This window comes from Guillardia theta, assembly GCF_000315625.1.
Source record: "Guillardia theta CCMP2712 unplaced genomic scaffold GUITHscaffold_94, whole genome shotgun sequence".
In the NCBI taxonomy this organism is placed as follows: Eukaryota; class Cryptophyceae; order Pyrenomonadales; family Geminigeraceae; genus Guillardia; species Guillardia theta.
Window position 1 is genome coordinate 246,280 of NW_005434580.1, and position 27,368 is coordinate 273,647.

The window sequence follows — 27,368 nt, forward strand, 5'->3', positions numbered from 1 at the left end:
TCCCTCCTCTTGTATTCTCTCCCTCATCTCCTCTCTCTCCCATTCTCCCGGCCATTCGCTCCTCTGCTCATTCCAAACTCTCCTGCCCTGTCAGCTCTTTCATTCTTTCCTTCCTTCCTTTTTCTCTCACCCTTCTGTCACCTCGGCAGGACATGCAAGTGCGGCATCGCCCTTTGCAAGCTCATCGACTCTTCCTACAAGCCTATGGGTTGGAGCAACATGCAACCTGTCGACGTCGGGGGGCACTGGTGAACTAATCTCCCTCCTACGCCTCCATCTCCTTGTTCATTCCTCCAGTTTCGTTGGTCTCTTTCGTCCTCCTCCTCCTCCTCCTCCTTCCCCCCTCCCTCCTCCCGTTGTTCTCGACCCTCTCCATCCTCCTCCTCTCCAATCCTTGTCCTTCCTCCTCCAGTCTCTCCTCGCCTCTCTTCGTCTTTCTCGTCGCTGCTTCACAGCGTTGAGGTCACGAGGCAGGTCGGATCGCTTCATTTTAAGTGGGAGAACAAAAGTGTGACCGATGATCGCCTGGCAAGCTAGGAAACACACACAAAGAAGCTGCGAAACATCTCAGAGCTTCGATGAGACCGCTGATTCCTGGTGGAGGGAAACGTCCAGATCTCCTCTATACAGAGGAAGGATGATAAGATCAGCTGTGGGGGCAGCCACGAGAGGCAGGGAAGGAGTAGGGCGAGTGATCAGCCTTGATGAGTTCAAACGTTGAAGAGGAGGAAGGGATCGGTCAAAAGAGGCAGGGAAGCAGTTTGGTTCTAGTATTGATACGACACGATACGATTGATATTACACTATGATGGTGATATGACTAGGTAACGGTGATGTGACACAATAACGGACGGCTTGAAGCTGAGCGTGGCTACGTCTGATCTCTCTATGCTACACAACCCTCTGCGCGCTCAGCATGCTCGGGCTGACGTTGACTTCTCTCCCGTCGCTAGCGAGCGGAACTACGATGTTGGGGACTGAATGATGGCGAGGAGGGAAGCGTGATAGGTTCTTCTGCAGCCTCTCCAGCAGCTCCTTCTGCTGCTCGGTATGCTTGTCCTCGCTGTCCATCCTCGATCTGCTTGCACTCGGAGTAGCCGTGCTGCCTCCTCCTCCTCCTCCTCCTCCTCCTCCCTTCCCGTAGGTGGCCAACGTCTGATATGCTAACCTATTGCGTCGTTGCACATTACTTCGCTCCTCCTCCCTCCCATCACCACCGCCTGCTGCTCTTGCGGGCTCTGCAAGTCGACGCGAGCTGCTCGCGCTCTTGTCGCTGCTGCCAACCATCTGCTCGAGGTAAGCTGTCTCCGTCCTCCCTCCCAGCATCTTCTTGGCGTCTTGGAGGGTGACAGGGATCTCGAACTTGTGGTCGCGATCCGTCAGGTAGAGCGTATCCCCATCCTGCATGCTCGCGCTTGCGCTCGTCCTGGAGCTCCTCCCTCCTCCCACGTCTCCCTTCCTCTTGTCTTGCTGGATGGCGTGGCTGGGATAATGCACAGGCCGCACGGGAGCGGTAGAGATTGGCGTGGAGTATCTCATGTCCCTGCCATCGGACTTGGGATGGCAGAGCTCGTTGCATGTGAGGGTCCAGATTGAGGATTCAACTCCGACGGCCTTGCGTGATGGCAAAGTGCTTGAGGAGTTTCCCATAAGAAATTATTCAGATTTGTTCCTGCATGAAACTCAGCTCAAAGCCAGCCATGAAACTTATCCCTTGCCTATTCTGCATTGATCCTCTCCTATCATTCGTCTCATTATGTTCATTTTAATCTCATTTTCTTGCCTTCCCACTCCTCTCAACGACGAATTCCTTCTTGTACCATAGTTCCAAGTTTGGCTCTGCGCTCAGTTGCTTCCCCCTCCTCTCCTCCTCTCCTCCTCTCACCCCACCTCCCTTCCCTCTCCTTGATATCCTTGCCATATTTTTTTCTCCTTCCTCTCCTCTCTCCCTCCTTCCTCTCCGTCATTGTCCATCTTGTCGCTAGTTTCTTGCTCATTTTTCTCCTCTCCCTCGGAGTCCTCCCGCACGGACCCCCCACCCCCTCACTTGGAAAACCTCCGTTATCCGAACTCGAGTCGCACACCAGTACCCCATCCATGCCTTGTAAAAACACCCGTACAAGGACTTTCAAGATCTCCGTACCCCCTCGCTTTAAGGGTAACTACCCCCCCTTTTAGCGGTCAAAGTCATCGGCGGAGCGGAGGACCCCTACCCCCTTGGTGAGTGCAGAGTGAAAGCGGCCGGTCATTGTGATAATGACTACTACTGGCTGCTTGAGCTAAACCTGATGAGAAACTAAACCATATGAACTAAACTCAGTGGGGGGTCACGTACAACAAGGACAACCACAATTCACAACATTTACAACTTTCGGGTAGTTTCTAAACTGACAGTTTGTACCAGAGCCCTAACTGTTAACAGTATACCGGACCCACCTACTGTTCAGCACATAGTCAGCACGAGCTTGGGCTGCGCCTTCTCCTTCCAACTGCGGACACGTAAGACAATTAGGGCAGCAACAGCCACAGGGGCAAAATAGCAAGGAATACTTGATGAAGATCTGTTGTATGATGTACTTCTCGCTCTTCCCCTGTAGATGTAGAATTCTAAGACAAGCCAAGCAGTGTAAGTTTGAAGAAAAATGGCCCTGAGTTGTTTCTTACCCTTTCGTGATCACCGTCAATCTGATGACATATCGACTCCACCCTTTGGTACGAATCAGATAAGACAAGACAAGACAAGACAAGACAAGACAAGACAAGGTTGATTACCTAGGTATGCTTCCTCCATCAATGTTCTCCCCGACTTTGACGTCCAGAAATGACTCAAGTTTTCCTTGTTCAGAAGCAGTGCCTCCTCCTTGTCGAGTTCCTGCCGAATCTCCCAAGATCACAGTCTCATCGTTCAGTTCACAATGACTTACCTGCATTGACTCCAAACCTGAGGGACCGGATGGGATGGAGACGAAGACGTCCCGAATCGAGATATCTGACTTGGCACTGCAGCACCAATGGTTCCGTTTGGTCTTGAAGAATTTCTTGTTGGACAGTTGGAAGCAGTCTGACTTCAATGCAAGAATGCTGTCGAACTGCTGCAAGCTATGAGCACATTCTACCTGGCAATCCAAGACCAAATGCATCCTGGCATTCCCTGGAAATGAGATCCGATCGATCTCAACGGAGAAGATCTTGGCCAAATCCAAGAGCACTCGGCCTCTGATTTCTTGCATGTCGAACGACGAGGGTTTGGCTAGATCAAAGAAAATAGAGAAAGTAGCGGAGTCCACGGCCAGACTTGTAGCTCCGCCTGATTCCCAGGCCTCCCACACGCTTTCATGTCTGAGTTGTGAAATGACGGATGTAAAATGAGACCACCGATCAAAACACTGCCGCTCCAGCGGAGACACCCACCGCCCGATCACCATCATCAAAACAGAGTTGCGGTATCGTAAATACGATATGACGTCAAAAAAGTGGTCGAAGGCCGCCGCCAGCTTCGTGTGTAGCATGCGGTCGATCACCCGCCTGCATAGATCCCTCCGGTCCTTGCACTGCCTGACCCGCTCTACGAAGGAGTCGAACGCCGTCGCCAGCTGGATGTGGAACATCCGTAGCACCACCCGCCGGCTGATCTCGGTACGGCGGTCCTGCTCTCTCCTCACATAGTCTTGGTTCAGGCTGACCTCGTTGCGTAGTGAAAGTAACTGCTCGTGAAGCCTTTCCTGCGCCTCTTCCTTCTCGCAAGCTCGCATATACTCTACGTAGTCCAGCCAGCGGTCGAAGCACTGCCGCTCCAGCGGAGACACCCACCGCCCGATCACGTTCGCAATCACCTTCTTTTGAGCTTGAGACTTGTCAATCATCTCCCTGAAGCGGTCGAAGGCCGCCGCCAGCTTTGTGTGTAGCATGCGGTCGATCACCCGCCTGCATAGATCCCTCCGGTCCTTGCACTGCCTGACCCGCTCTACGAAGGAGTCAAACGCCGTCGCCAGCTGGATGTGGAACATCCGTAGCACCACCCGCCGGCTGATCTCGGTACGGCGGTCCTGCTCTCTCCTGACGTAGTCTTGGTTCAGGCTGACCTCGTTGCGTAGTGAAAGTAACTGCTCGTGAAGCCTTTCCTGCGCCTCTTCCTTCTCGCAAGCTCGCATATACTCTACGTAGTCCAGCCAGCGGTCGAAGCACTGCCGCTCCAGCGGAGACACCCACCGCCCGATCACGTTCGCAATCACCTTCTTTTGAGCTTGAGACTTGTCAATCATCTCCCTGAAGCGGTCGAAGGCCGCCGCCAGCTTGGTGTGTAGCATGCGGTCGATCACCCGCCTGCATAGATCCCTCCGGTCCTTGCACTGCCTGACCCGCTCTACGAACGATTGAAACGCAGTTGACAGTTGCAGGTTCATCATTCGATGCAAGATCTTTTTAACGGAATCCATCTTGCTTGCTTGTATGCGTGAGATAGATTCTTCAAAATGTTCCTTCATGCTTTGAATTGTTTGTTTCAATTGATCAGTGGCGTCTTCATGTCTTGATCGCTTGGAAAGTTCTTTGTATTCTATCCAGCGGTCGAAGCACTGCCGCTCGAGTGGGGTCAACCAATGAGAAAGTGCTGAATGCAAAGCATTTCGTTGATATGCACAATTTTGACAGCCTTCAACAAAGTGGTCAAAGGCCGCCGCCAGCTTCGTGTGTAGCATGCGGTCGATCACCCGCCTGCATAGATCCCTCCGGTCCTTGCACTGCCTGACCCGCTCTGCGAAGGAGTCGAACGCCGTCGCCAGCTGGATGTGGAACATCCGTAGCACCACCCGCCGGCTGATCTCTGTCCTTCGCTGAATCTCAGAATCTAACGCATCTTTACGTGTGGATACTTCCAAAGCGAAATCATTTTGAATTTTGCTTTGCGCCTCTTCCTTCTCGCAAGCTCGCATATACTCTACGTAGTCCAGCCAGCGGTCGAAGCACTGCCGCTCCAGCGGAGACACCCACCGCCCGATCACGTTCGCAATTACCGTCCTCTTTGCTCTCAGACCTTTCGTGGCCTCGACAAACCGATCGAAGGCCGCCGCCAGCTTCGTGTGTAGCATGCGGTCGATCACCCGCCTGCATAGATCCCTCCGGTCCTTACACTGCCTGACCCGCTCTACGAAGGAGTCGAACGCCGTCGCCAGCTGGATGTGGAACATCCGTAGCACCACCCGCCGGCTGATCTCGGTACGGCGGTCCTGCTCTCTCCTCACATATCTTTACGTGTGGATACTTCCAAAGCGAAATCATTTTGAATTTTGCTTTGCGCCTCTTCCTTCTCGCAAGCTCGCATATACTCTACGTAGTCCAGCCAGCGGTCGAAGCACTGCCGCTCCAGCGGAGACACCCACCGCCCGATCACGTTCGCAATCACCTTCTTTTGAGCTTGAGACTTGTCAATCATCTCCCTGAAGCGGTCGAAGGCCGCCGCCAGCTTCGTGTGTAGCATGCGGTCGATCACCCGCCTGCATAGATCCCTCCGGTCCTTGCACTGCCTGACCCGCTCTACGAAGGAGTCGAACGCCGTCGCCAGCTGGATGTGGAACATCCGTAGCACCACCCGCCGGCTGATCTCGGTACGGCGGTCCTGCTCTCTCCTGACGTAGTCTTGGTTCAGGCTGACCTCGAGCTCGAGCTCTTTTTTCAGCCTTTCCTGCGCCTCTTCCTTCTCGCAAGCTTGCATATACTCTACGTAGTCCAGCCAGCGGTCGAAGCACTGCCGCTCCAGCGGAGACACCCACCGCCCGATCACGTTCGCAATCACCTTCTTTTGAGCTTGAGACTTGTCAATCATCTCCCTGAAGCGGTCGAAGGCCGCCGCCAGCTTTGTGTGTAGCATGCGGTCGATCACCCGCCTGCATAGATCCCTCCGGTCCTTGCACTGCCTGACCCGCTCTACGAAGGAGTCGAACGCCGTCGCCAGCTGGATGTGGAACATCCGTAGCACCACCCGCCGGCTGATCTCGGTACGGCGGTCCTGCTCTCTCCTGACGTAGTCTTGGTTCAGGCTGACCTCGTTGCGTAGTGAAAGTAACTGCTCGTGAAGCCTTTCCTGCGCCTCTTCCTTCTCGCAAGCTCGCATATACTCTACGTAGTCCAGCCAGCGGTCGAAGCACTGCCGCTCCAGCGGAGACACCCACCGCCCGATCACGTTCGCAATCACCTTCTTTTGAGCTTGAGACTTGTCAATCATCTCCCTGAAGCGGTCGAAGGCCGCCGCCAGCTTGGTGTGTAGCATGCGGTCGATCACCCGCCTGCATAGATCCCTCCGGTCCTTGCACTGCCTGACCCGCTCTACGAACGATTGAAACGCAGTTGACAGTTGCAGGTTCATCATTCGATGCAAGATCTTTTTAACGGAATCCATCTTGCTTGCTTGTATGCGTGAGATAGATTCTTCAAAATGTTCCTTCATGCTTTGAATTGTTTGTTTCAATTGATCAGTGGCGTCTTCATGTCTTGATCGCTTGGAAAGTTCTTTGTATTCTATCCAGCGGTCGAAGCACTGCCGCTCCAGCGGAGACACCCACCGCCCGATCACGTTCGCAATTACCGTCCTATGCACAATTTTGACAGCCTTCAACAAAGTGGTCAAAGGCCGCCGCCAGCTTCGTGTGTAGCATGCGGTCGATCACCCGCCTGCATAGATCCCTCCGGTCCTTGCACTGCCTGACCCGCTCTACGAAGGAGTCGAACGCCGTCGCCAGCTGGATGTGGAACATCCGTAGCACCACCCGCCGGCTGATCTCGGTACGGCGGTCCTGCTCTCTCCTGACGTAGTCTTGGTTCAGGCTGACCTCGAGCTCGAGCTCTTTTTTCAGCCTTTCCTGCGCCTCTTCCTTCTCGCAAGCTCGCATATACTCTACGTAGTCCAGCCAGCGGTCGAAGCACTGCCGCTCCAGCGGAGACACCCACCGCCCGATCACGTTCGCAATCACCTTCTTTTGAGCTTGAGACTTGTCAATCATCTCCCTGAAGCGGTCGAAGGCCGCCGCCAGCTTGGTGTGTAGCATGCGGTCGATCACCCGCCTGCATAGATCCCTCCGGTCCTTGCACTGCCTGACCCGCTCTACGAAGGAGTCGAACGCCGTCGCCAGCTGGATGTGCAGCATTCTTTTGATCATTTTCTGACTCACATTTACAAGACGATTGTGTATCCATTCTGATTTGCTGGAGAAATGATTGATGTCAGACTTCAGCTGTGATTCTTTGTCTTCCAAAATCTTTGACTCAGCCTCTGTGTGCCACGATAACAACAGCCTTCTCATTGAATTGCCTTCTTTCTTCTTCTGAATTTTGTGCTCGATTGTCTTGAGGGATACCTTTTGCAATTTAAAGGATTTCCATGCCCAGAGGGAGGATCGGATCATTCTTCTCAAATATACTATGTAGTACTTGATATCTCGTGATCTCCAGCTGCGAAGTGCTTTTGTATTGACTCTCCATCGACCGAAGAAGATGCTGATTGTCAAACAACCTCTCAATATTCTTTTGAGTAGCTTTAGCTGCAGAGACTTGCGATGCACATCTTCGAGTTTGCTCACGACCACTTTGAAAGCCGATGCCAATCTGCATCGCTGCGATCGTGATTCAATCAAATTTGCCTTGACATCCAGCATCCGCTCTTGAAGAATTACACCTTGCAACGTTCAAATTCATCATCTCAGCTTGACACTCTTTTTAATATCACCTGACCACTTTTTGAAGGTCGTCACAAGCCTTCCGAATTCACAAGATTTTTTTTTTGTATCAGCAAGTCGCCTGCTTCTCTGATTGCTTTTAAAGAATTCGTTGGAGATGACGTGTTGCGACGATTCTTTTGTCAAGCTCTGCCTTCTTTTGAGCGCATTTCTTTGAAAAAAGATTAGAAATTTAAATAGATAGGGGATAACAAAGTTCACCGAATCATAGTTTGGCGGTATTCTTCTAAACTCCGCTTTGCCTCTTCCAATTCTTGTTGCAAGCAATGATGCTTCGCAAGAAATGATTTTCTTTCATTCTCATAGGTCTTGAGTGTGGCTTCATTCAATGTCAATTTTCGTCTGAGTATAATTTGTTCGGTCTCAAGAATTTCCAACAATTTTTGCTGATCTGCAAATTATTGTGAGCACTAGAAATTTTTCAATTATGCACAATGAACCGTCTCCATTCTGTAGCTCTGACTTGATTTCCTTTGAACCGTTGCTAATTCGGCCTTGTTCTAACACCTTTGAACATTTGTCAACAATACCATCCAACCCATATCGAAATTGTACTTGTTGCGTTGTCCTGAGCCTTTCTATCTGCAAGAATAATTCAACAACAGTGCAAAGTAAATCAATCTAGTTCCCTACTTCTTGCAGCATATCGTTCTTCTCAATTTGAAAATCTTTCGCTTGAACATTGAGCTGCTGAGTCAATGTTGAGTTCAAAACCTTTTGGTGATGCAATTCATTGCTGACTTGGAGAAGAGATGTTCTGTTGCGTTCTGATTCTTCCAGGATCATCCTGGTAGAATCCAACTCTTGTTCCAAGTTCTTGATCTTCAATTCCAATTCACTAGCATAGGTCAAAAGCTTATAATTCCCATCTGCACGAAGCGCCTCTAGCAGAGCAACCCTGTCGCTTTCCAACTCCGAGATCTTGAACATCGCATCTTCATAGCTCTTTCTGAGCTGATCGTAGTCATTCAAAGTGTCTTCTAACTTGTGTCGAACATACTTGATCGCTTTCCTTGCATGCTCTGATAGCAGTTTGAGAAGCAAAGGTGAGGGTCTGAAAGCGAGCATTGGGAGAATCTCACCATCTTCGTAGCCTTGAGATTTGTTGACAATTTTTTGGATTTGATACGAAGCAAGGGAAAGTAAAGTTCCTGCATGCTTCTTTCAGGAAACCAAAGAAAAATGGAGGAAAGGCTCTCTCAGGCAGTTGTGTAAACCTCACTTCCGAAAACGATCAACAGCGTTGAACGCTTACAACCACACTTTCATCCCGTCTGCATCGCTACCTAGCTCAGACTGACATGATTCATTTCAGTTCGTCAGTTAGTGTATTATCTACATTCTTAAAACTCCCTAACAACCCTTGATTGAAACGTCCCTCAAAATCCCGCCCAAAAAACCATGCTAAACACTTCAAGTAAAGGAGCTTCAAAACAACATGCTTCTCAGCATCGCAGGCAGCTGTTCAGAAGGAGCTCTTCACTTCACCTGCATCAAGTTGTCCAAGACAGGCTTCCACCTCCTCATCCCTCGCGCCATGAAGCAGCCCAGCCAATTCCTCTACCTTGCCCATGGCCGTCTTTCCGTCTGCCCAATGATCACTACTTGACCCCTCCCTTGAGTCCACCACCGATATATTACCTCAACCACCGGTACATGCTATTTACCAAAGTACCCCTCTTTGAAAGAGTATGTACCCCGTTCTTTCTTCGATCACCCCACCCCTAGTCGGTGTCAAGTTAGTACCCTACCCTCCGCATTTAGTCTAGGGGTCGGGATCTGACCCATCGGTGTCCTCAGGTCACCACAATTCACTGCCCCCGAACCCCCCTGGGGCAGTACCCCTCTTATCCCCCTTGCCGTAGCGCAGGGGTCATTGATTGGTATCACCCACCCTTTCTATAGTGGATTTCGTATGAAAGATGGGGGTACTTGACATAGCAGGTGACAACCGTTGCATGTCAAACCCTGACAAACCACATCTCGATATTTCAGTCAACAAATAAGATCAAGCTTGCCTCAGAGTTTGTCGATCTTTTCAGTGGCATACTACTTCCTAGTTCGCCGAAGGCCTTTCTTCCCTTCACTGCAGGTACGGATGGTCTTCTTCATGTTCCGACTCAGACGCTTTGCGGTTGCTCTGGTACCTGGACAGTGAAGCGGCCAGGGTCCCCATACACCGCCTCCCGGAGTCCTGAGCGCGGCGCATCCATCCCACTCCGCTGACGGTCACGGGTTGGTATAGCGGTTTTTGCTGCCTCCTTCGTTTCCTTGGCATTTTATTGAGGCGGCCGGGTTTGTAGCCCGGCGGGCTTTATCCTCCCCCTGTGATCATCCGATGATCGGATCTTTCACTTAACTTTGAGTAAAGGTCGCATGGCCTGTCGGCGGCGGCCACCGCGACATCGCTGGCATGGCCGCGCGGGGGACTTGTCCTGCGCGCCGTTAAGTGAAGGTATCAGTTAAGTTTGGGGGACAGCAGTCGGCAGGTTTAGGTTTGGTTCTCGCTGTCTTTTCTCTTCTCGCCGTTTGGCCTGTGCGACAGTGAGTGTCAGGGTCAAGCCTCCTCGACTCTCCTGATTGTCCTCGTACTGATTTTTAACTTAACTTTGAGTAAAGAGAAGACGGGGGGCCCATGAGAGGCCTTAAAAAATTCACTTTGCCAAGTTGGGGGGCAGCAGTCACTGAGTGGGCATCCGTTCCGGCTCCGGGAGTCCCCCCGGCCCGGCCCGACCGTATCGGACGGCGGCCGCCGGTCCCGGCGCCGCTCAGAGGCCGGCGAGCTGGCCCGGGGCCGAGTACTGAGCAGCCTCCAGCTACCCCCACCCCCCAACACCGACTCCGAACTCTCGTCTACCCCATCGTGTAACTCCTACCCCCCCATCTGACCATCTACACTACCCAATGAATCCTCTTACAGTACCCCCTAAATCCTACATACCCCTACCTTTACTTTTAATCCATCGGGTTCTGCCACATCCCTAGCAATGCCGTCGGGGAGGGGGGCACGGGAGCGACGGCGACAAGCGCGGGAGCATCTGCAGCAGAAATATGCAGAGGAGATGAACAGGGAAGAAGTATCATACCCTTCCTCCCTCCAGCCTCCCCTGCCGACTCCATCTCCTTCTCTTTCCCGAGGCGACACGGAGCTTGTCCCCCTTCCTCCTGTTGCTCCTGATCAGCAGAACAGCCCTTTCCCTCCAGCAGAGCATCAGCATGGATCGGACGTTTATTCTGTCTCTTTTCTCAGGAACAACATGTCAGTTCCATCTCATCTTGCTACAAGCTCAGAATCTTGGGGTGGAATGAGAAGACCGCCCCCACGTGCTCCGGGTTGGGAATGGAATGCGACTGAAGGGGAGCAGGACAGGAGTCCAACTGCGCTTGCACATCATTCCTTCATGCAAGTCCATCCAGCCATGATGAGCGAGGAAACCTCTCACCATGCGATGGAGGGTTCCATGAACTGCAACCCACCATTCTTCCCTCCCCCCTTCTCACAGCAGTTCCACACCGCGGCGTTCTTTCCTTTTGGCTCTCCGTCCATTGCAGCCCCGCAGCCTCATCCTTCTCTTCCTATTGATCACCCCCATGGAGTTTTCTTCTATCCTCCTCTTCTTCCTCATCCTCATCCCACAGCTGCGCAGATCGTCTTTCATGGAGCACCGAACCCGCTTCACCCTCATCCTCTCATGCCTCCTGCGATGCAGGAAACGCACTCCAGCCTGCCAGAGCAGCACATGCCATTCCCCGTGCACAACCGACTGTGTCATCCTTATGGCAGCAGCTTCTATGATCCAGTGAGCGGGACAGGATCGTCGACGAGCCTAGAGCCAAACCGCGACCTGCTAAGAAACGAAGAGAAGCAGGACCACGGGCCCTCTCCACAACAGGTAAGGACATCAGTCCTCCAAACGATGGACGAGCAGGGAGATGGAAGCAGGAGCACGAAGAAGAGAATCTTGACAAGGAAACCGGAGAGTCCCGATCGGAAACCCTCCAATAGACCGGAGGAGAGGCGAGAGGTCGGACTGAGGAAGGGATTTCCTCAAGCAGCGGATGCTCTGGATGTCAACAGGAGGCCCCTGATCAACAATGAAGCAAAGAGGAAGAAGCGGGAGGTCCCGACGAAGCAGCGGAGCGGTCCTCGACCCGGCAACGTTGACGTGCAGTACGACGACCATCTGCCTGAGGACGCGGTGGAGCAGCTGGAGAGGCTGCTGGACGAGGTGGTGAGAGCTGACAGGGACATGGAGAACCTCTCGCAGGAGCTCCGCGGACTGAATCTCTCCATGGACGGGGAGAGCTGGAGGAGGACGGACGACGAGACTTCCCTGCTCGAGAGCGGGGAGGAGCGGCTGCTGGCCCTCGACCTCAGCCCTGACTCTCCGATCTTCTCCTTGGACCAAGGGGCTACCCACACATGCCACACGCTCAAGACGCACGAGATGCAGGGCGACAGGAGCTTCAACCTCGACGTCTCCGCTGAGTCTGCGTACGCCAGGGAGGTCGAGGAGGGAAGAGGTGACGGTGGTCAGGACAGTTTGGAAGAGGGTGTGAGCTTACAGGAAGCCCCGGACCCGGAGGCAGACGCGAGCATGAGAAGAACCCTCCACCGATCGCACAGCGACACCGATGCGCTCACGTCCCCTTCTCACACGGAAAGCAGCCGGAAACGAGAGCTGAAGAAATCTCGAGCTAGCAAGCGAAGCATGGTGCCCGAGAGCCCCAGGAGCGTAGGGGATCCGCTGCTAGAGAGCGAGCAAGACCTTCTCCTCGAGTGCTCCACCATCCTCTCATACGAGATGGACAAGCTGAACAGAAGTGGATTCGTGCGATACAACGGATTCTTCCCGTGAGTAGCATGTCATGTTCATGTGACGATCGGGCTGCCTGCCTGCCTGCCTGCCTGCTGCCTGCTTTCTGTTTCCGACATGCAGTTCTGTATCCAACATGCTCACTCATCTTGTCGTTCAGATCGAAGATCAAGAAGCTGGAGAGGATCCTCAATGCTCTGACGCAGGAGGACGACGATCTTAACGCCCTTCACATGGAGGTGACCACTAGGATGCAAGTCCCCCCAGCTCTTCTGACCTTGCCATGTACAGCTCCGCAGCACCTTGTACGAGGAGTCTGAAACCGTGAGGGCAAGTACCCCATGAGGACATTTTATTGTACATGTTTCAAAATTCTCAACACAACGCATACAAAACCTTTCGTAGCCACAATCAAACTTGCTGATGCTCCAAGACTGGCACCTCTCGGTCTCTCAGCTCCTCACGAGAGCATCATCACCCGCGTCCTCCACCGGACATCATCTCGCCTCTTGGCATCGGGTGGAACATACTCCTTGATCACCTGCCCGCAGCATGACAAGTGGGTTGTCAACGCAGCCTCTCCCTCTACCCACCTGGTTTGCCTCCACTCTGTCCGTCTTTCTCGGCTGATGGGCAGAGTTTCAGATCACTTGGCAAGGAGTAGCCACGTCCTACCTGATAAACGTCCGTCCACTTCGCGCAGTCACGAACGCTGATGCGCTCGCGCGTGCGAGGCTTGGAAGAAGGGACCACGTAGTCACTCGTTCCCATGCTGTTCTGTAGAGGATGTGTCGCCTTCCAGATCTGCCTCTCAATCGGCGGCTGCAAGCTGCTCGGCTTCACGTAACTTCTGCTCTGCCGTGAGCTGGGGAGCGAAACGTCCCAGCACTGAAAGAAGGGTCAGGAAGAGACTTCGGACGGGGAGGCGGCGAGCTTACCTGCTTCATCTTCATGTATCCTGCCACAGGATCGCTCTTCTTCTGCAGCCTGCCGTACATCTGCGTTGACGGACGGATGACACCGCTTGAGCATGACTTGACGCTGCTGATCGAACAGACCGACCTCGACAGCTCGTTTGGCGCCTTCGGCTGCCTGCCGCTGTCGGGGACGACATTCTCCTTCTCCTCTTCACTGCCATCGCCATCATAGTGCATGCCATGCAAGCTCTGTCGGTCCTCTGCCTCCACCTTCCTCTGCCTCTCATACGACGTGTGCGGCCTTCGTGTACGCAGCATGTTCTTGGCGTCAGCGTACTGGCCGATCTCAGGTTCCTGGGCCTGCTTGCTTACTTTCTGCTTCTCTTGCAGTGGGGCTGGGATGTCTTCAGCTGCCTTCGAGCGGATTCTTCTCGAAAGTTCTTCTCTGAACTCATCCAGCACATCATCTGGAACCTCCACGTATCCAAGATCGGCCAGATGACTCCGGACCTGAGCAACGGTATCAACGCGTGAGCGAGCAGCGGGGGATGTACAGACCATCTCTAGAGAAATTTCTTGTGCCATGCTGAGATCGGATTTCTGCCTGTGGAAGACACAGCGTGAGAACACAGAGAGAGACTGGCTGTAGGGATGTTCTATCTGGTCCATTGGAGGTATGATCAAAGGAGCAGGAGTTCATATGAAAGCATCTGTTTCATGTTCTTTCTCCACAAGCTCTTGCTTGTCTCCTGCATTGACCTCTCTCCCCTCCCTCTCCCTGCCCCCTCCTCCCTCTCCCTGCCCCCTCCTCCCTCTCCCTGCCCCCTCCTCCCTCTCCCTGCCCCCTCCTCCCTCTCCCCCGCATCCTGTCTCCGTTCCCGTCATTGGCGAGCATCGAACAGATTGCAGCTCTTCAGTAGGGGTGTGGTTCCATCAACTTTAAATATATTCAAATATTAAAACCTTATCCCAATTCTTGTGGGTAATTTTGAAAACATTTTAAAAGAACTTGATAATTTCAAAAGTAATCTAGGGGTGGGTGGGGGTGGCTCAATACAGAAGGGCGTTTTGGCGGGAAGGAGGAACGAAAGGATCGGATAGGACAAGCAGGTGTAGGAGGGTAGGAGGCTAAGAGGAATCGAAGGGAGGGAGAAGGAGCGTAAGAGCGAAGGAGAAGGGTAGAGCCGGTTCCATGAACGCGATCGAATCTGTACAATGTATTCCTGTGCTCTAAAACTCGTTCCCTCTGGCCGATCCATCATGTATACATCAGAAAGAGCTGTCCATTTGAATCCTTCATTATGAGAAACACTGATTGTCTACCTTAACACCTCCCTCAATCCTAAACCTCGTCCTCGTCCGTCGCCCTCATGTACTCCGCAAGCCACTCTGCCTCTATTCCCCCCGTCGTCCCCTCCTCTCCCCGCTCCACCATCCGCCAGGGTCCTCCTGTCCCTCCCCATGCGCGAGCGCCGGAGGTCTGAGCAGCGGGCAGAAAGGCTGAGGGCTGGGCTTGGGGTCGTCCGGGCGGCGGGCCAACAAGCTCGGAGGCAGTGGGTGACACGTCAGTCGCTGGTGCATCAGGTGATGATGACGACGGTGATGATGGTGAGGAGGAGGAAGCGTCTTTCTTCTCGCCCCCTGCCTTGCCCCCCCGCCTCTCCTCCCCCCTGCCCTCCCCGCCAACGAGCGATGCCGAGCCTCCTGCAGGCAGTCTTGAGGCTGGTGAGGGAGATGCCCTGGCAGGAGGAGGAAGCGCAGTCAGCATCGGGCAGTGAGGGAAGGAGGAGGGGCAGGGGAGCAGAATTGGATAGAGGACGAGTGGTCCAGAAAGTCTTGACGAGGTTGAGGAACGACGAAGACCGAGGGGGAGGCAGGAGACAGCATGTCAGGAGCAGAGGGAGGAGGGGTCATGTTAACGGAGAGGGGGACTGGTAGGGTGAGACAAGAAACAGGGAAGGGGCCGGGAGGGAGAGGGGGGGGCAAAGGAAAATTCTGTAAAAGGAAGCGGTGCAATTGAGAAACGTCGCCCTTTTCGATGTTTCAGTTTGCGAGAAATGCCTGGTACGAAAGCAAGATCGTTAGAAGAGCAAGCAATGTAATTGTTTTTCCACTCTCTTGGTGTTGTTGAAACTGTTGAATAGTTTCTATATCATTTTCCTGGCAATACCATTCTGAAGGGGATTACTGTTTTCTACTTTTCCATGATTTTGATCATGATTTGAATCAATATCATCTCTGCGTGAAATTGCCTGCCTCTGCCTCTGTCTCTGTCTCTGTCTCTGTCTCTGTCTCTGTCTCTGTCTCTGTCTCTCTGTCTCTCCTCCCCTCTGTCGGCGTGTCGCAGGGGTTGCTCTCCTTCTGTTCTCCCCCCCCTACCACCCCTTCAACATGACCTCACAAGATGAGGACCGAGGGGGTGTCTGTGCACTGGGGGGTACTCGGGAACTACATATGTTGCCAGTGTCGTAAGCAGACCCGCCTCAACGGCGGGTCCACCCGAGCGCGGGTGGAATGGGAATCGCAATGGCGATCCAGCGACAAACTGTTTCGAGGATGAACAACTCAAGAATGAAAATCTGTACAATGCAAAACAAACGTTTTATATTCAGAGTTACATACAAATTGTCATTCTCTATACCTGTTCGCGTTGTACAGGTCATTGGTGAGAAAGCACTTGGCAGTAGGACTTTTTGTCATTGGGTTCTTCGAGAGACTCATGCTCTTCAAGAATGCTTCAGATGAAATCACATCTATCCTCACAGATAATCTTGTATTTGCTTTTGTAGCTCATCAACTGTGTCAGAGTGTGAAGTTGTCCAATGTCTGATTTTCTTACACAATGACTTGTGCTTTTGCCGATGATTCTTTACTTGACTTCGAAGCTTTTGTGAGTCTATGTGCAGCTGGAAATCATCATGATGTCTGTCCAAAGAGGTTTCTAGAAGCGTATTGCTCTTACATGAGAAATGTTGATGGTATGCTGGCTCAGCTTGAGAAAACTAGCCGCTACTTGTAGCAAGCTATGGTCCACGTCGCTTATCTCCAACGTTGCGTGCCCGATGTTTTGCAGAAAATGTAACAATTTCAGCACCAATGCGTCAATGAACACTGCATAATTCTTTACAGACCACAAGTCGATGTCTTTGAAATCCCGTCGACGACGTGAACAAGCTTTGATGCAGTGTTGAGGGATCGTCCGAATGCTGATCGTACTTTGTCTCGTCTTACAAATAGGGCATTTCTCTCTGTCTGCTGTCGTCTTGGTCATGGTAAGGATGCAGAGCGGATTGCCCGACAAAATTCGGATTTGAATGTCTTCCCATGGCGCGTCATAGATCTTGCATTGTTGCCTTGTATCCCCTGCATGACCACCGACCACGATGTGCATCGCGGTCGGTGGGAGCGGTATTTAACTGAAAATTAGTATTTCGGGATTGACAACCCTGGTGATCTACCTTGTATCTGTGAGAACTTGAACCGACTTGCTAACTTGTTATTAAGCAAAGTGAAGGAGAAATTCAGTAACTCCTATCAGATCTTCACAAGATTCGATGGCAGGACATCTTGATGAGGGGCACGAGGCTTGTTCAGGGAGACGTACCTGATTCATTCCTTGCCCGGACAGAATGAGGAAGGGCTGGTGCGAACCGTGTGCGAGGATAAGGCAGGAAAAAGAATCTAGCTTCTAACTTACAGCTGTCCTTCACAAGTGCAGCTGATGTCGGTTCCTTTCTGATATGTAGGAAAATCAAGGTCCTTGCAGCTGCTTGTTCGATTCTGAAGGTAGTAGCAGGCTCTCGCAGTGAGCTGCTAAAGTACAAGATGCGCTAACGGAATTCAAGGCATAAGTTGTTGTTACCTCGAGTCAAGTTAGCCGGGCATCAAGAACGACACGATTTGACGTGAAAAGAATCAGGTCAGTCTCGGGCATGGCGAAGAAAAGCTGGAAGGCTTCAGCTGAGGAGGATCAATTGAAGGAAGGGTTCTACAAAGAGGCCAGGTGCAAGTGATCATCCTTTCAGATCCACCAGGATTTTACAGCGAACATTGGTGAACGATTTCGTCAATGACAAATACATTTGAACGTCCAAAACTCCTCACGGCAGGGAGTATCGAAGCCAAGATAGTTATCTCTGACATGTGTTGGACTCAACGCCTGACGGTCGTTTCGCGCCTTGCAACGAGAAATCTCTGGACAGTAGTCAGAGGCTAGAATGTAGATTCGCATTTCCTATCTGCCCTTTCTGTTCCCCGTTGTCTCTATTTTCCCTTTTTCCACCTCCTGATCATCTTTACTAAGTCGTGGACTGAGCGATATTCCATCGAAGGCGATTGAGCTGCCGTGAGAGTTCTGACAGGATGAAAGCTGACTGAGGTTGGAAGCTTGCAAGAGAAGCACAAGCGATGGAGCTGTCGACCGACGTTGCTGGCGCTGAACGATCAGACTGGAGCGAGGCAGTCGACGACACAGTGACAAGGGGAAACAATCTCTTGGTACGCTGCTGCGGTAATGGAGGACGAAAAGTGAGATAACGCCTGCTTGCAGGTTGTTCGATGTCGGACACAGTCTCTCGATCAGGCAATGCTGGGCGGACACAAGGGATCAGAGACAGACGCTGGACAAGGGATCAGAGACAGACGCTGGACAAGGGATCAGAGACAGACGCTGGACAAGGGATCAGAGACAGACGCTGGACAAGGGATCAGAGACAGACGCTGGACAAGGGATCAGAGACAGACGCTGGACAAGGGATCAGAGACAGACGCTGGACGAGAGATCAGAGACAGACGCTGGACAAGGGATCAGAGACAGACGCTGGACAAGGGATCAGAGACAGACGCTGGACAAGGGATCAGAGACAGACGCTGGACAAGGGATCAGAGACAGACGCTGGAGGGGTGAGGGCACGGGGGCTGAGATCACTTGCAGCAGCCACTCGTCATCTCCTCCTGTTGTGAAGGTCAAAAACAACCTCGCAGCTGCTCCCACGACCCCCTTCGCCTCGGACCCCTTCCTATCTCTTGACCCATCCCCCTGCCCCTCTTAGATCAGACCTGTCGGGAGGAATCCTTTCTGCTGACTTCCAGAACGTGAGCAGCTATCTCGACTTGAGGCGGAGACAAGCAGAAAGAGCTGTCCAGTTAAATCCTTCATTATGAGAAACACTGATTGTCTACCTTAACACCTCCCTCAATCCTAAACCTCGTCCTCGTCCGTCGCCCTCATGTACTCCGCAAGCCACTCTGCCTCTATTCCCCCCGTCGTCCCCTCCTCTCCCCGCTCCTCCATCCGCCAGGCTCCTCCTGTCCCTCCCCATGCGCGAGCGCCGGAGGTCTGAGCAGCGGGCAGAAAGGCTGAGGGCTGGGCTTGGGGTCGTCCGGGCGGCGGGCCAACAAGCTCGGAGGGTCTGACTTGGACCGTATGAGCGACGGCAGCTGCAGCTGATTGGGATGAAGGCGAAGACGCCGAGGAGGACGAGGGAGGGCTGTCCTCGGAGTCCTGCTCCTCCTCTCCCTCTCCGTGATGCGACCCCTCCTCCTCCCCTCCTCCCCCGCCTTGGCCCCCCGCCTCTCCTTCCCCCTGCCCTCCCCGCCAGCGAGCGATGCCGAGCCTCCTGCAGGCAGTCTTGAGGCTGGTGAGGGAGATGCCCTGGCAGGAGGAGGAAGCGCAGTCAGCATCGGGCAGTGAGGGAAGGAGGAGGGGCAGGGGAGATCTTACGAGGCGCTTGGCGGCGTCTCGCTGCTTGAGGGGGAAGAGTGGCTGGAGGATGGCAGGGGAGATGCGGAGGAGAGGAGGGGGTGGTGAGGATCGGTCAGGGGGGTTCTTTCGGGGTCGAGGAATGACGTAGACGGAGGGGGAGGAGGGGCGCTGCATGTCAGGAGCAGAGGGAGGAGGGGCGAGATGAAGGGGATGGGAGTGGAAGAAGAGTGTTGGAGCCTGGAAGCGAGAAAGGTTGTCAGGAAAACTTACAAGAATCAAACAGCCGTATGCTTTAGCTCAGCTGTATCATCAAGTTCTTGACGTCTCTATCATATTTGGTTTCCTGATGGTCTGGTATAAACGTTCTTCTGGTTTCTTGCCTGCCTGCCTGCCTGCCTGCCTGCCTGCCTGCCTGCCTGCCTGCCTGCCTGCCTGCCTGCCTGCCTGCCTGCCTGCCTGCCTGCCTGCCTGCCTGCCTGCCTGCCTGCCTGCCTGCCTGCCTGCCTGCCTGCCTGCCTGCCTGCCTGCCTGCCTGCCTGCCTGCCTGCCTGCCTGCCTGCCTGCCTGCCTGCCTGCCTGCCTGCCTGCCTGCCTTTACTGCAGCAACTCTGTAGCCGGCTTGCTGGATTTATCGTAGCGCCGCATGACTGGTTCGTCCCTTCAGAGGGGGTGGTGTTCCCAGTTGACCTCATAGAGTAAAAGTTTGCCGTCGGGTGGGTGGGTAGCTCTATCGTAGGAACACCGGATGACCGAGCCGTGCCGCCTCGTGACCTGCTGACTTAAAGAGCCTCATCTTTTAGTCAACGTTGATTGCACGGCATAACTTGCGGTGCCTTCGAGTTACCGTTGGCGATGCGAGGAGAAGGAGAAAATGAGCTAAGATCCTCCATCAGTCATGCTTGCTGGATCATCCCTGCATGCCAACCTTATAGTCATCCTTGCTGGATCATCCCTGGATGCTAACTAATGGTTCATCACATGGATAGTTACTTCAGGGCACGACGGGTGTCTCGTACAACTCTTGTACAACCTCCCTGAGTTTCGAGGTTGGATCCTGAACAGCATGCTTTCTTGCGGCAGATTTCTCCTTGAGCTCATACGCAATATCAATACTTGTTCTTCTGAATCAGCAATGTATCATATTTGTAAAGTCCCTCGTGCAACCTTGATGGAAACATGTTTGCATCAGATGTATCTTGTCGTCTCGAAGGGTTTACTTTCCTAGTGACTGCTGGATGAGTGGCAATGACTGAGGAGGAAACGTGCTGTCGAGAGGGTCAGAGAGCGTGCTTGCGTGAAGAAGGGACCATGAGGGTCAGATGAACATTCATATTAAGAACAAGCCTTGTAGGAAACGAAAGCAGGATCATGTTGAGTGAATATCCGCGTGATCGCCTGACACTGTTGGCTCGCCATCTGTTCCGAAACATCTCGAAGATCTTCTCGTCCCCCTCCCCCCCGCCCCCGCCCCTCCTGCTCCCCCCGCCCCTCCTCCCCTCTCTCCCTTTTCTAGCAGAGTTGCCAGGCGCTCAAGGGGTCTTTAACTTTTACTCAACCGAAGCCCCGTGAGGGGGTCCATGGGTGTGGTAAAGGTGGGTGGGTGACAGGGGTGGGGTCAGCAAGGCAACAGCAATGCTACGGTCGATTCTTCCTGCTCTCGAAGGATCGAAGACGCGGATCGACCCTCTCTCCTGCTGTCACCTTCCAGCTCTCCAGCTCCACACGATCATGTGAAGCAGGCTACACGACACTTCTGCCGGGGATGCGTCAGAGTAGTGACGTGTGGTAGCGTATCGAGGCAAATCGACATTGCAATTGTGAAAAATTCCGCAAGGAAGCTGAAGCAGTGACTTCATGTCTGACCTTCTGCGCACTTCGACAAGTATTTTGAAAAAAGTTAGAAACACACAAGCCGCTTGATGAGCGTACGATTAATACCGCAATCGACATTTCAAGAGCTGAGAGCAACATCGGCATCATCGTAATCGCCCCATGACAATCAATACTTCGACAGACTCGAAAGAGAAAGGAGAGATTCACTTGAAATTTGATTCGAGATATTGTTCTGGTCAGTCACCCTACTTAAACGAGATGACAATAGTGGTTGTAAACTGCATCTTCAGGGAGCAAACGAGAGATAACTACAACACTCTCACAGTGGCGTTGACTAGAGCACAACAACCAGGACAGGTTACTACTCGCTAAGACACGTCGCTCTTGCCATGGAACGTGGATTAGATGATGTGTGCGGTATGAGCTTGGTCTGATGTACCATAGTAATACTTGAAAGGTTTGGACAACTGAAGTCAAACAACAAACAACTTACACCTCTATTCCCTCGCTCTGTTTCCCTGTTTTATTCGTACCTCAAACAGTAGTTATCGTGAATAGTAATTATCGTGACTGTTACACCTCGTCCTCGTCCGTCGCCCTCATGTACTCCGCAAGCCACTCTGCCTCTATTCCCCCCGTCGTCCCCTCCTCTCCCCGCTCCACCATCCGCCAGGCTCCTCCTGTCCCTCCCCATGCCCGAGCGCCGGAGGTCTGAGCAGCGGGATCAGCTGATTGGGATGAAGGCGATGACGCCGAGGAGGACGAGGGAGGGCTGTCCTCGGAGTCCTGCTCCTCCTCTCCCTCTCCGTGATCCGACCCCTCCTCCTCCCCTCCTCCCCCGCCTTGCCCCCCCGCCTCTCCTCCCCCCTGCCCTCCCCGCCAGCGAGCGATGCCGAGCCTCCTGCAGGCAGTCTTGAGGCTGGTGAGGGAGATGCCCTGGCAGGAGGAGGAAGCGCAGTCAGCATCGGGCAGTAGGGAGGAGGAGAAGGAAGCGGTAGAGTCGGTAGAGTCGGTAGACGCAAGGGGGGGAAGTAAAGACTCACAAGGCGCTTGGCGGCGTCGCGCTGCTTGAGCGGGAAGAGTGGCTGGAGGATGGCAGGGGAGATGCGGAGGAGAGGATGTATAGAGGACAAGGGGCTTTGGGGGTTGCGACGAGGTCGGGGGACAACGTACACGGAGGGGGAGGAGGCCTGTATGTTAGGAGCAGAGGGAGGAGGGGCAAGATTTTGGTTAGGGAGATTGGCTGCCATAACGAAAAGCACTGGAGCTGCAAGCAAAGGTCATCGTCAGGCGAGGAGTTTGTGCGCATCTTTTCTAGCTTCTCTTTACAGTCTGCACAATTGTGCGTTTGTCTGTTGTTTGCATGTTTGAATATGTTTCTCAGCTCCCTTGCTCATCCTTGACTATCTCACACGTGCTGCCAGCACCCTACTCTCATCATCTATCACTTCCTGTTGCTCTTTTTGTTTGTCGTCACCTGCCTCCCTTTCTCGTCTCTCCGTTCCTTTTCTTCTCAAGAGCCCCAACCCATCAACCCCGGGTAGTTGCATCGGTGTTCTGCAAGCTTTATCTCTTCTTGCGAAAAGAAGCGGTTTCAATATTTTTGGAGTTGCCAACGTGACCTGCTGACAGTTTGGCCCATGTTAGTTGCCGACTCTCAAGTTTTTAGTTATCGATTCGCAGGAGCCCCGTCCTTCTTTACTCAAAGGTAAGTGAAAAATCAGTACGGGCCGTAAGAGGACACTGAATCATCAATCGGGACTGAGGAGCCTTGACCCGGGCCTCAGCCGCCGTCACGGCGTGACGGGCCGTGGCAGTGGGCCGGGCGGATGATACGGCGGGACCCGGCACCGTGACCGTCGGGTGACTCTGACTGAGGCGCCTCAGCCGGCCCGCCCGGCCCGCCGCCGTCAGGGCCGGGCCGTGGCACCGCCGGCCCGGCGCTTCAACTTCCGCGGCCACTGAGTCAACGGCGGCATGACTGCCAGCCTGAGGGGCCTGCCAGAGAGTCAGCCGCCGCAGGACTGAGCCGGCGGGTAAACTTGAAATCAGTTGAATTTGACTCAACCGTTGAACTTCGGAACAATGTGACTCGGAGGCTCAGCAAGCCCCGCCGGCCCGGACTCGGGAAACGTCACGTTGCTCGGAATTCTTTACTCACATTGACTCTTGAAGAATCCGAGACTCGGTGACAGAGGCAGCGCCATGGCTGGCATGGCTCGGATTTGCCATGATATAGGCTGGCCGGCCCGGGCTGCGCGGCACGCGATCCGGCAGGCCCCGCCCGCGTTTTCGAAAGCCTTCAAGTCCGAGGCCGGGCGCGGCCCGGCGCCGGGCCGGGCCGACCGGGTCGCCCGGGGCCCGGCTCGGACGCACGCCCCGGGCCCGGCCGGGTTGAACTTCAGTTCTGTACAACGGTATTCCGTTGAAATTCAATTTGGCGTGTTGTGGGAGGGAGGGAGGGAGGGAAGAGGGAGCGAATGTGATCGGAAACGAGGGTCGCGATGGCTCATCCGCCATCTTTGAGCACAGATGTGACGATAGAAGACAAGATGAATGTACTTGCTACCCCCAATCACTCACTTTCATATCCTTCACTCTTCCCTTTGCAATGGGAGATAGTCCTTGGCAGCGGGCAGAGGGGGGCCATGGCGAGAAGAGCGATTGTTGTTGTTTTCTTGTCTTTTGTTTTGACTGGGAGAGTGTACAGATCGTAGTCATGGGAGATCAGCTAGCTTCCTTGGAGAGCAAGATAACTTCCTTGGAGAAGGAGAAACGTCAACGTGAGTTCCAGGTATGGTGGCCCTGCAAAAGACTGTCGTCCTGACATCGTACCAGTACACTGCCCTCGAGTCGCTTCTCCGCAAGACCAAGACGGAGAATGAAAGGTTCTTCTTTGACGTCTTCTCAGCACATGAGATGTATCTGATGTTCTTTCACTCCAGTCTCAAGGCTGAGCTGTCAACCTTGAAATCTGAGGACACAAAGGATACAGACCAGCAGGCGGCAAGCGGCAGGTGATGCCTGGCTGATGGTGGCCGGAAGCGTGCCTGATTCTGCCTCTTTCTAGCTCTGATTCCTCTGAGCTCGAGGAGGTCAAGTCGCAATGCAAGCGCCTGGAGGAGGAGAAGAGAGCAGTCGAAGTCAGTCGGACGTGAGCGTTCTGAGAGTTCCTGACTGGATGGCAGGACGAGCTCAAGGCCGCCAATGGGAAGATGCAGACCCTCATGCAAGCGCTGAAAGAGCAGCAGGAGGAAACAGACAGGCAGTCCAGGTTTTCCTTGTTGTACCTGAGATACTGGGTGAGGCTGGTAGCAGGGAGGGCGAAGGCAGTTTGGCAAGAATCGCGGTTTTGGAGGAGGCGAATGAAAAGCTCAAGAGCAGGCTCGAGCTAGGAAACAAGGCACTCGAGACTCAGCATGAGCTCGAGAGGCAGCTCGAGGAGCTCCGAGCCACGTCCGCTGCTGCGGCAGACGAGGCGAGCAGGAAGGAGGCAGAGGCCGGAGAGCTGCTGGAGAAGGTGAAGGAGATGGAGGGCCGGCTGGCGCAGGCAGAGGAGGAGGCGAGGAGGGGAGACGATCTTGTGGTAGAGCTGCACGCAGCTCGGCTGCAGGTGGAGGAGCTGGAGGGGGCAAGGGAGGAGCTGCGCAAGCAGCATGAGGACGCCGAGAACGCCCAGCAGGCCCGCCAGCAAGAGCTTGAGGAGAAGATCGCGCAGCTACAGGAGGAGAACATGTCCCTGCAGCAGATGAGCATGAAGGAGGACGGGGAAGAGGCTCTTGCTGAGGCCCAGCAGCGGCTCGAGAAGGAGCAGGGCAGACGCGAGGAGCTCGAGAGGCAGCTCGAGGAGCTCCGAGCCACGTCCGCTGCTGCGGCAGCGGAGGCGAGCAGGAAGGAGGCAGAGGCCGGGGAGCTGCTGGAGAAGGTGAAGGAGATGGAGGGCCGGCTGGCGCAGGCAGAGGAGGAGGCGAGGAGGGGAGACGATCTTGTGGTAGAGCTGCACGCAGCTCGGCTGCAGGTGGAGGAGCTGGAGGGGGCAAGGGAGGAGCTGCGCAAGCAGCATGAGGACGCCGAGAACGCCCAGCAGGCCCGCCAGCAAGAGCTTGAGGAGAAGATCGCGCAGCTACAGGAGGAGAACATGTCCCTGCAGCAGATGAGCGTGAAGGAGGACGGGGAAGAGGCTCTTGCTGAGGCCCAGCAGCGGCTCGAGAAGGAGCAGGGCAGACGCGAGGAGCTCGAGAGGCAGCTCGAGGAGCTCCGAGCCACGTCCGCTGCTGCGGCAGCGGAGGCGAGCAAGAAGGAGGCAGAGGCCGGAGAGCTGCTGGAGAAGGTGAAGGAGATGGAGGGCCGGCTGGCGCAGGCAGAGGAGGAGGCGAGGAGGGGAGACGATCTTGTGGTAGAGCTGCACGCAGCTCGGCTGCAGGTGGAGGAGCTGGAGGGGGCAAGGGAGGAGGTGGCGGAGCTGAAAGAGTGTTTGTCAAGCATGGAGAAGGAGGGGCAGGCTGTCCATGCCTCCTACGAGCTCCTGCTGTCCGAGAAGGATTCTCAGCTCGCTGAGCTGGCCGGGCAGCTGAAGCAGCTCGAGGAGTGCAAGGAGAAGATGCGAGAGGAGCTCGAGGAGGCGAACAGTGAGATCGAGAAGTTCCTCGAGCTCGAGAAGGACCTCAACGCCCAGCTGAAGGCCCACCAGGACAGAGCCGCTGGCAGCGAGCTGGACGCCCTTAGGGAGGAGGTGAAGAGCAAGAGCGAGCTGCTTGCCAACGCTGCCATGGCGCAAGAAAACCTGAAGCTGCAGCTGGAGAAGGCTAGGAAGGAGGTGGAGGACGCAAAGGAGGGCGCGAACTCCTCTGCGTCATCGGCAGCCCAGCTGGAGACGCAGCTGAGCAGGGCGGAGGAGGAGAGGAAGGCTCTGTCAGACTTGCTGTCATCCACCAGGCTGGTGCTGGAGTCGAAGGAGGCCGAGCTCGAGAGCGTGCGCTCCCAGCTGGAGTCCAGCAGGGCCGAGTTGAGGGGCGTTCAGTCGGGGATGGCCGTGGAAGGGGGGGAGCTCAGGAAGGAGCTGGAGAGGAAGGAGGAGGAGAACTCCAGGCTGCAGCAGAAGCTCGCGTCCTCCAAGGACCTTCATGAGAGCTCAGCAAACCAGGTGGAGAGGTAAGCGACTAGATACAGTCAGACGGCTCCTTGTTCCTGTCCCTCCTTGCTGCTGTTGATTCTATTCCTACTCCCTTTCTTTCGTTGTCTCCCTCCCTCCCTCCCTCCCTCCCTCCCTCCCTCCCTCCCTCCCTCCCTCCCTCCCTCCCTCCCTCCCTCCTCTCTTTGCTCTTCTCATGTCTCGCGCAGGCTTAAGAAGGAATTGTCGGAGAAGGAACAAGAGCTCGCGAAACTTCAGGCTTTGAGCGCGCAGGCTGAGGAGAAACTGATCCAGGAGAAGAATACCTTGACGGTGATTCTTCCTTCCTCTATCCTCCCCCTTCCCCTTCCTCCCCTCCCTTCTCTTTTGTCCAGCCCTTCTCCTCCTCCTCTTATTTTCCCATCCCTTGTCTCCTCCTCCTCCTCCTATCTTCCCCTCCTTCACTTGTCTTGTCCTCCTCCTATTATCTTCCCCTCCTTCACTTGTCTTCTTCTCTTCTCTCATCCGTTCAGCAGGAAAAAGTCAAAGTCCTCACCTCGAAGCTCGAAGCTGCTGAGAGTGCGCGAGAAATGGCCGCAGCCAAGGTTGGGGGGTGGGGGTGGGGGGAGGTTTGAGGAGGAGGAGGAGGAGGAGGAGGAGGAGGCGGAGGGATCAAGCATAGTAGCGGTAGGAGGAGGAGGATGACAATCTTTGCAGATGAAGGAGGAGGCAGCAGCTTCTCAGAAGCTTTCACAGAGGATTGAGAGCCTCCTGGACAAGGTGAAGTCACGTATGAGAGAGCCTCTCATATCCTCGAACACCTCATCTTTCAATTTCTCTGTCAGAGAAAGATTGGGAAGAGGCGAGATGAAGGAAAGACTTCTCCTCCTAGCGTCAGAAGAGATGTAGGAGCAGGGCGGAGATGAGGACGAGGATTGAGAGCGAGGAGGTGGTAGAGGGGGAGGTGGAGGAGATGGAGAAGAGGGAAGAGTAGAAAGGAGTGAAATGGTTCTTGCCAAGGTTTTGGGCTGGAGAGACAGCGGATGAGAAATCGAAAGGATGAGGGCGAAGAGGAGGGCAAGGATGGGAGTAGGAGGGGTTAACTCCACGCAGGTGTCGCTCCTTGAGCAGAAGAACGAGTCTCTCCTCGCTCAGCAGGGAGATAGTAAGGGAAGCGACAAGAATGAAGACGAGGAGCTTCAGGTGATCTTGCAGTGTTCCATCTCCTGTTCCTTATCCTCCTCCTCCTCCTCCTCCTCC

At 54.2% G+C, this 27,368-nt stretch overlaps 10 protein-coding genes across 10 annotated transcripts; 3 read left to right on the forward strand and 7 right to left on the reverse strand.

The window, feature by feature from the left end:
* Positions 1–891: 891 nt before the first annotated feature.
* GUITHDRAFT_116352 (hypothetical protein) lies at positions 892–1,650 on the reverse strand (the record flags this gene model as incomplete). Its single annotated transcript, XM_005824467.1, has 1 exon — positions 892–1,650. The coding sequence occupies one exon, from the start codon at positions 1,648–1,650 to the stop codon at positions 892–894; it is 759 nt and encodes a 252-aa protein (XP_005824524.1).
* A 793-nt stretch (positions 1,651–2,443) lies between these two features.
* GUITHDRAFT_116353 (hypothetical protein) lies at positions 2,444–4,406 on the reverse strand (the record flags this gene model as incomplete). Its single annotated transcript, XM_005824468.1, has 5 exons — positions 2,444–2,489; positions 2,551–2,607; positions 2,665–2,707; positions 2,773–2,872; positions 2,925–4,406. 5 exons carry the CDS (start codon positions 4,404–4,406, stop codon positions 2,444–2,446), a joined length of 1,728 nt encoding a protein of 575 aa, XP_005824525.1.
* Positions 4,407–5,236: 830 nt separating this feature from the next.
* Positions 5,237–6,364, reverse strand: GUITHDRAFT_116354 (hypothetical protein; the record flags this gene model as incomplete). Its single annotated transcript, XM_005824469.1, has 1 exon — positions 5,237–6,364. One exon carries the CDS (start codon positions 6,362–6,364, stop codon positions 5,237–5,239), a length of 1,128 nt encoding a protein of 375 aa, XP_005824526.1.
* A 220-nt stretch (positions 6,365–6,584) lies between these two features.
* GUITHDRAFT_116355 (hypothetical protein) lies at positions 6,585–7,295 on the reverse strand (the record flags this gene model as incomplete). The annotated part of the gene is made up of 1 exon (XM_005824470.1): positions 6,585–7,295. One exon carries the CDS (start codon positions 7,293–7,295, stop codon positions 6,585–6,587), a length of 711 nt encoding a protein of 236 aa, XP_005824527.1.
* A 1,053-nt stretch (positions 7,296–8,348) lies between these two features.
* GUITHDRAFT_116356 (hypothetical protein) lies at positions 8,349–8,795 on the reverse strand (the record flags this gene model as incomplete). The annotated part of the gene is made up of 1 exon (XM_005824471.1): positions 8,349–8,795. The coding sequence occupies one exon, from the start codon at positions 8,793–8,795 to the stop codon at positions 8,349–8,351; it is 447 nt and encodes a 148-aa protein (XP_005824528.1).
* A 2,237-nt stretch (positions 8,796–11,032) lies between these two features.
* On the forward strand, positions 11,033–12,889 carry GUITHDRAFT_116357 (hypothetical protein; the record flags this gene model as incomplete). The annotated part of the gene is made up of 3 exons (XM_005824472.1): positions 11,033–12,582; positions 12,705–12,783; positions 12,836–12,889. 3 exons carry the CDS (start codon positions 11,033–11,035, stop codon positions 12,887–12,889), a joined length of 1,683 nt encoding a protein of 560 aa, XP_005824529.1.
* Positions 12,890–13,004: 115 nt separating this feature from the next.
* On the reverse strand, positions 13,005–14,046 carry GUITHDRAFT_144965 (hypothetical protein; the record flags this gene model as incomplete). The annotated part of the gene is made up of 5 exons (XM_005824473.1): positions 13,005–13,085; positions 13,138–13,170; positions 13,220–13,432; positions 13,483–13,971; positions 14,020–14,046. 5 exons carry the CDS (start codon positions 14,044–14,046, stop codon positions 13,005–13,007), a joined length of 843 nt encoding a protein of 280 aa, XP_005824530.1.
* Positions 14,047–16,323: 2,277 nt separating this feature from the next.
* Positions 16,324–16,860, reverse strand: GUITHDRAFT_154961 (hypothetical protein; the record flags this gene model as incomplete). The annotated part of the gene is made up of 2 exons (XM_005824474.1): positions 16,496–16,860; positions 16,324–16,385 (listed from the first exon to the last, which is right to left on the reverse strand). A coding segment is annotated over exon 1 (357 nt), but the record flags the coding sequence as incomplete, so codon positions are not given.
* Positions 16,861–17,868: 1,008 nt separating this feature from the next.
* Positions 17,869–18,367, forward strand: GUITHDRAFT_144966 (hypothetical protein; the record flags this gene model as incomplete). Its single annotated transcript, XM_005824475.1, has 2 exons — positions 17,869–17,988; positions 18,011–18,367. The coding sequence occupies 2 exons, from the start codon at positions 17,869–17,871 to the stop codon at positions 18,365–18,367; spliced, it is 477 nt and encodes a 158-aa protein (XP_005824532.1).
* A 5,427-nt stretch (positions 18,368–23,794) lies between these two features.
* On the forward strand, positions 23,795–26,979 carry GUITHDRAFT_116360 (hypothetical protein; the record flags this gene model as incomplete). The annotated part of the gene is made up of 9 exons (XM_005824476.1): positions 23,795–23,886; positions 23,944–24,015; positions 24,069–24,141; positions 24,187–24,272; positions 24,317–26,149; positions 26,339–26,441; positions 26,645–26,713; positions 26,826–26,898; positions 26,954–26,979. The coding sequence occupies 9 exons, from the start codon at positions 23,795–23,797 to the stop codon at positions 26,977–26,979; spliced, it is 2,427 nt and encodes an 808-aa protein (XP_005824533.1).
* Positions 26,980–27,368: the final 389 nt, after the last annotated feature.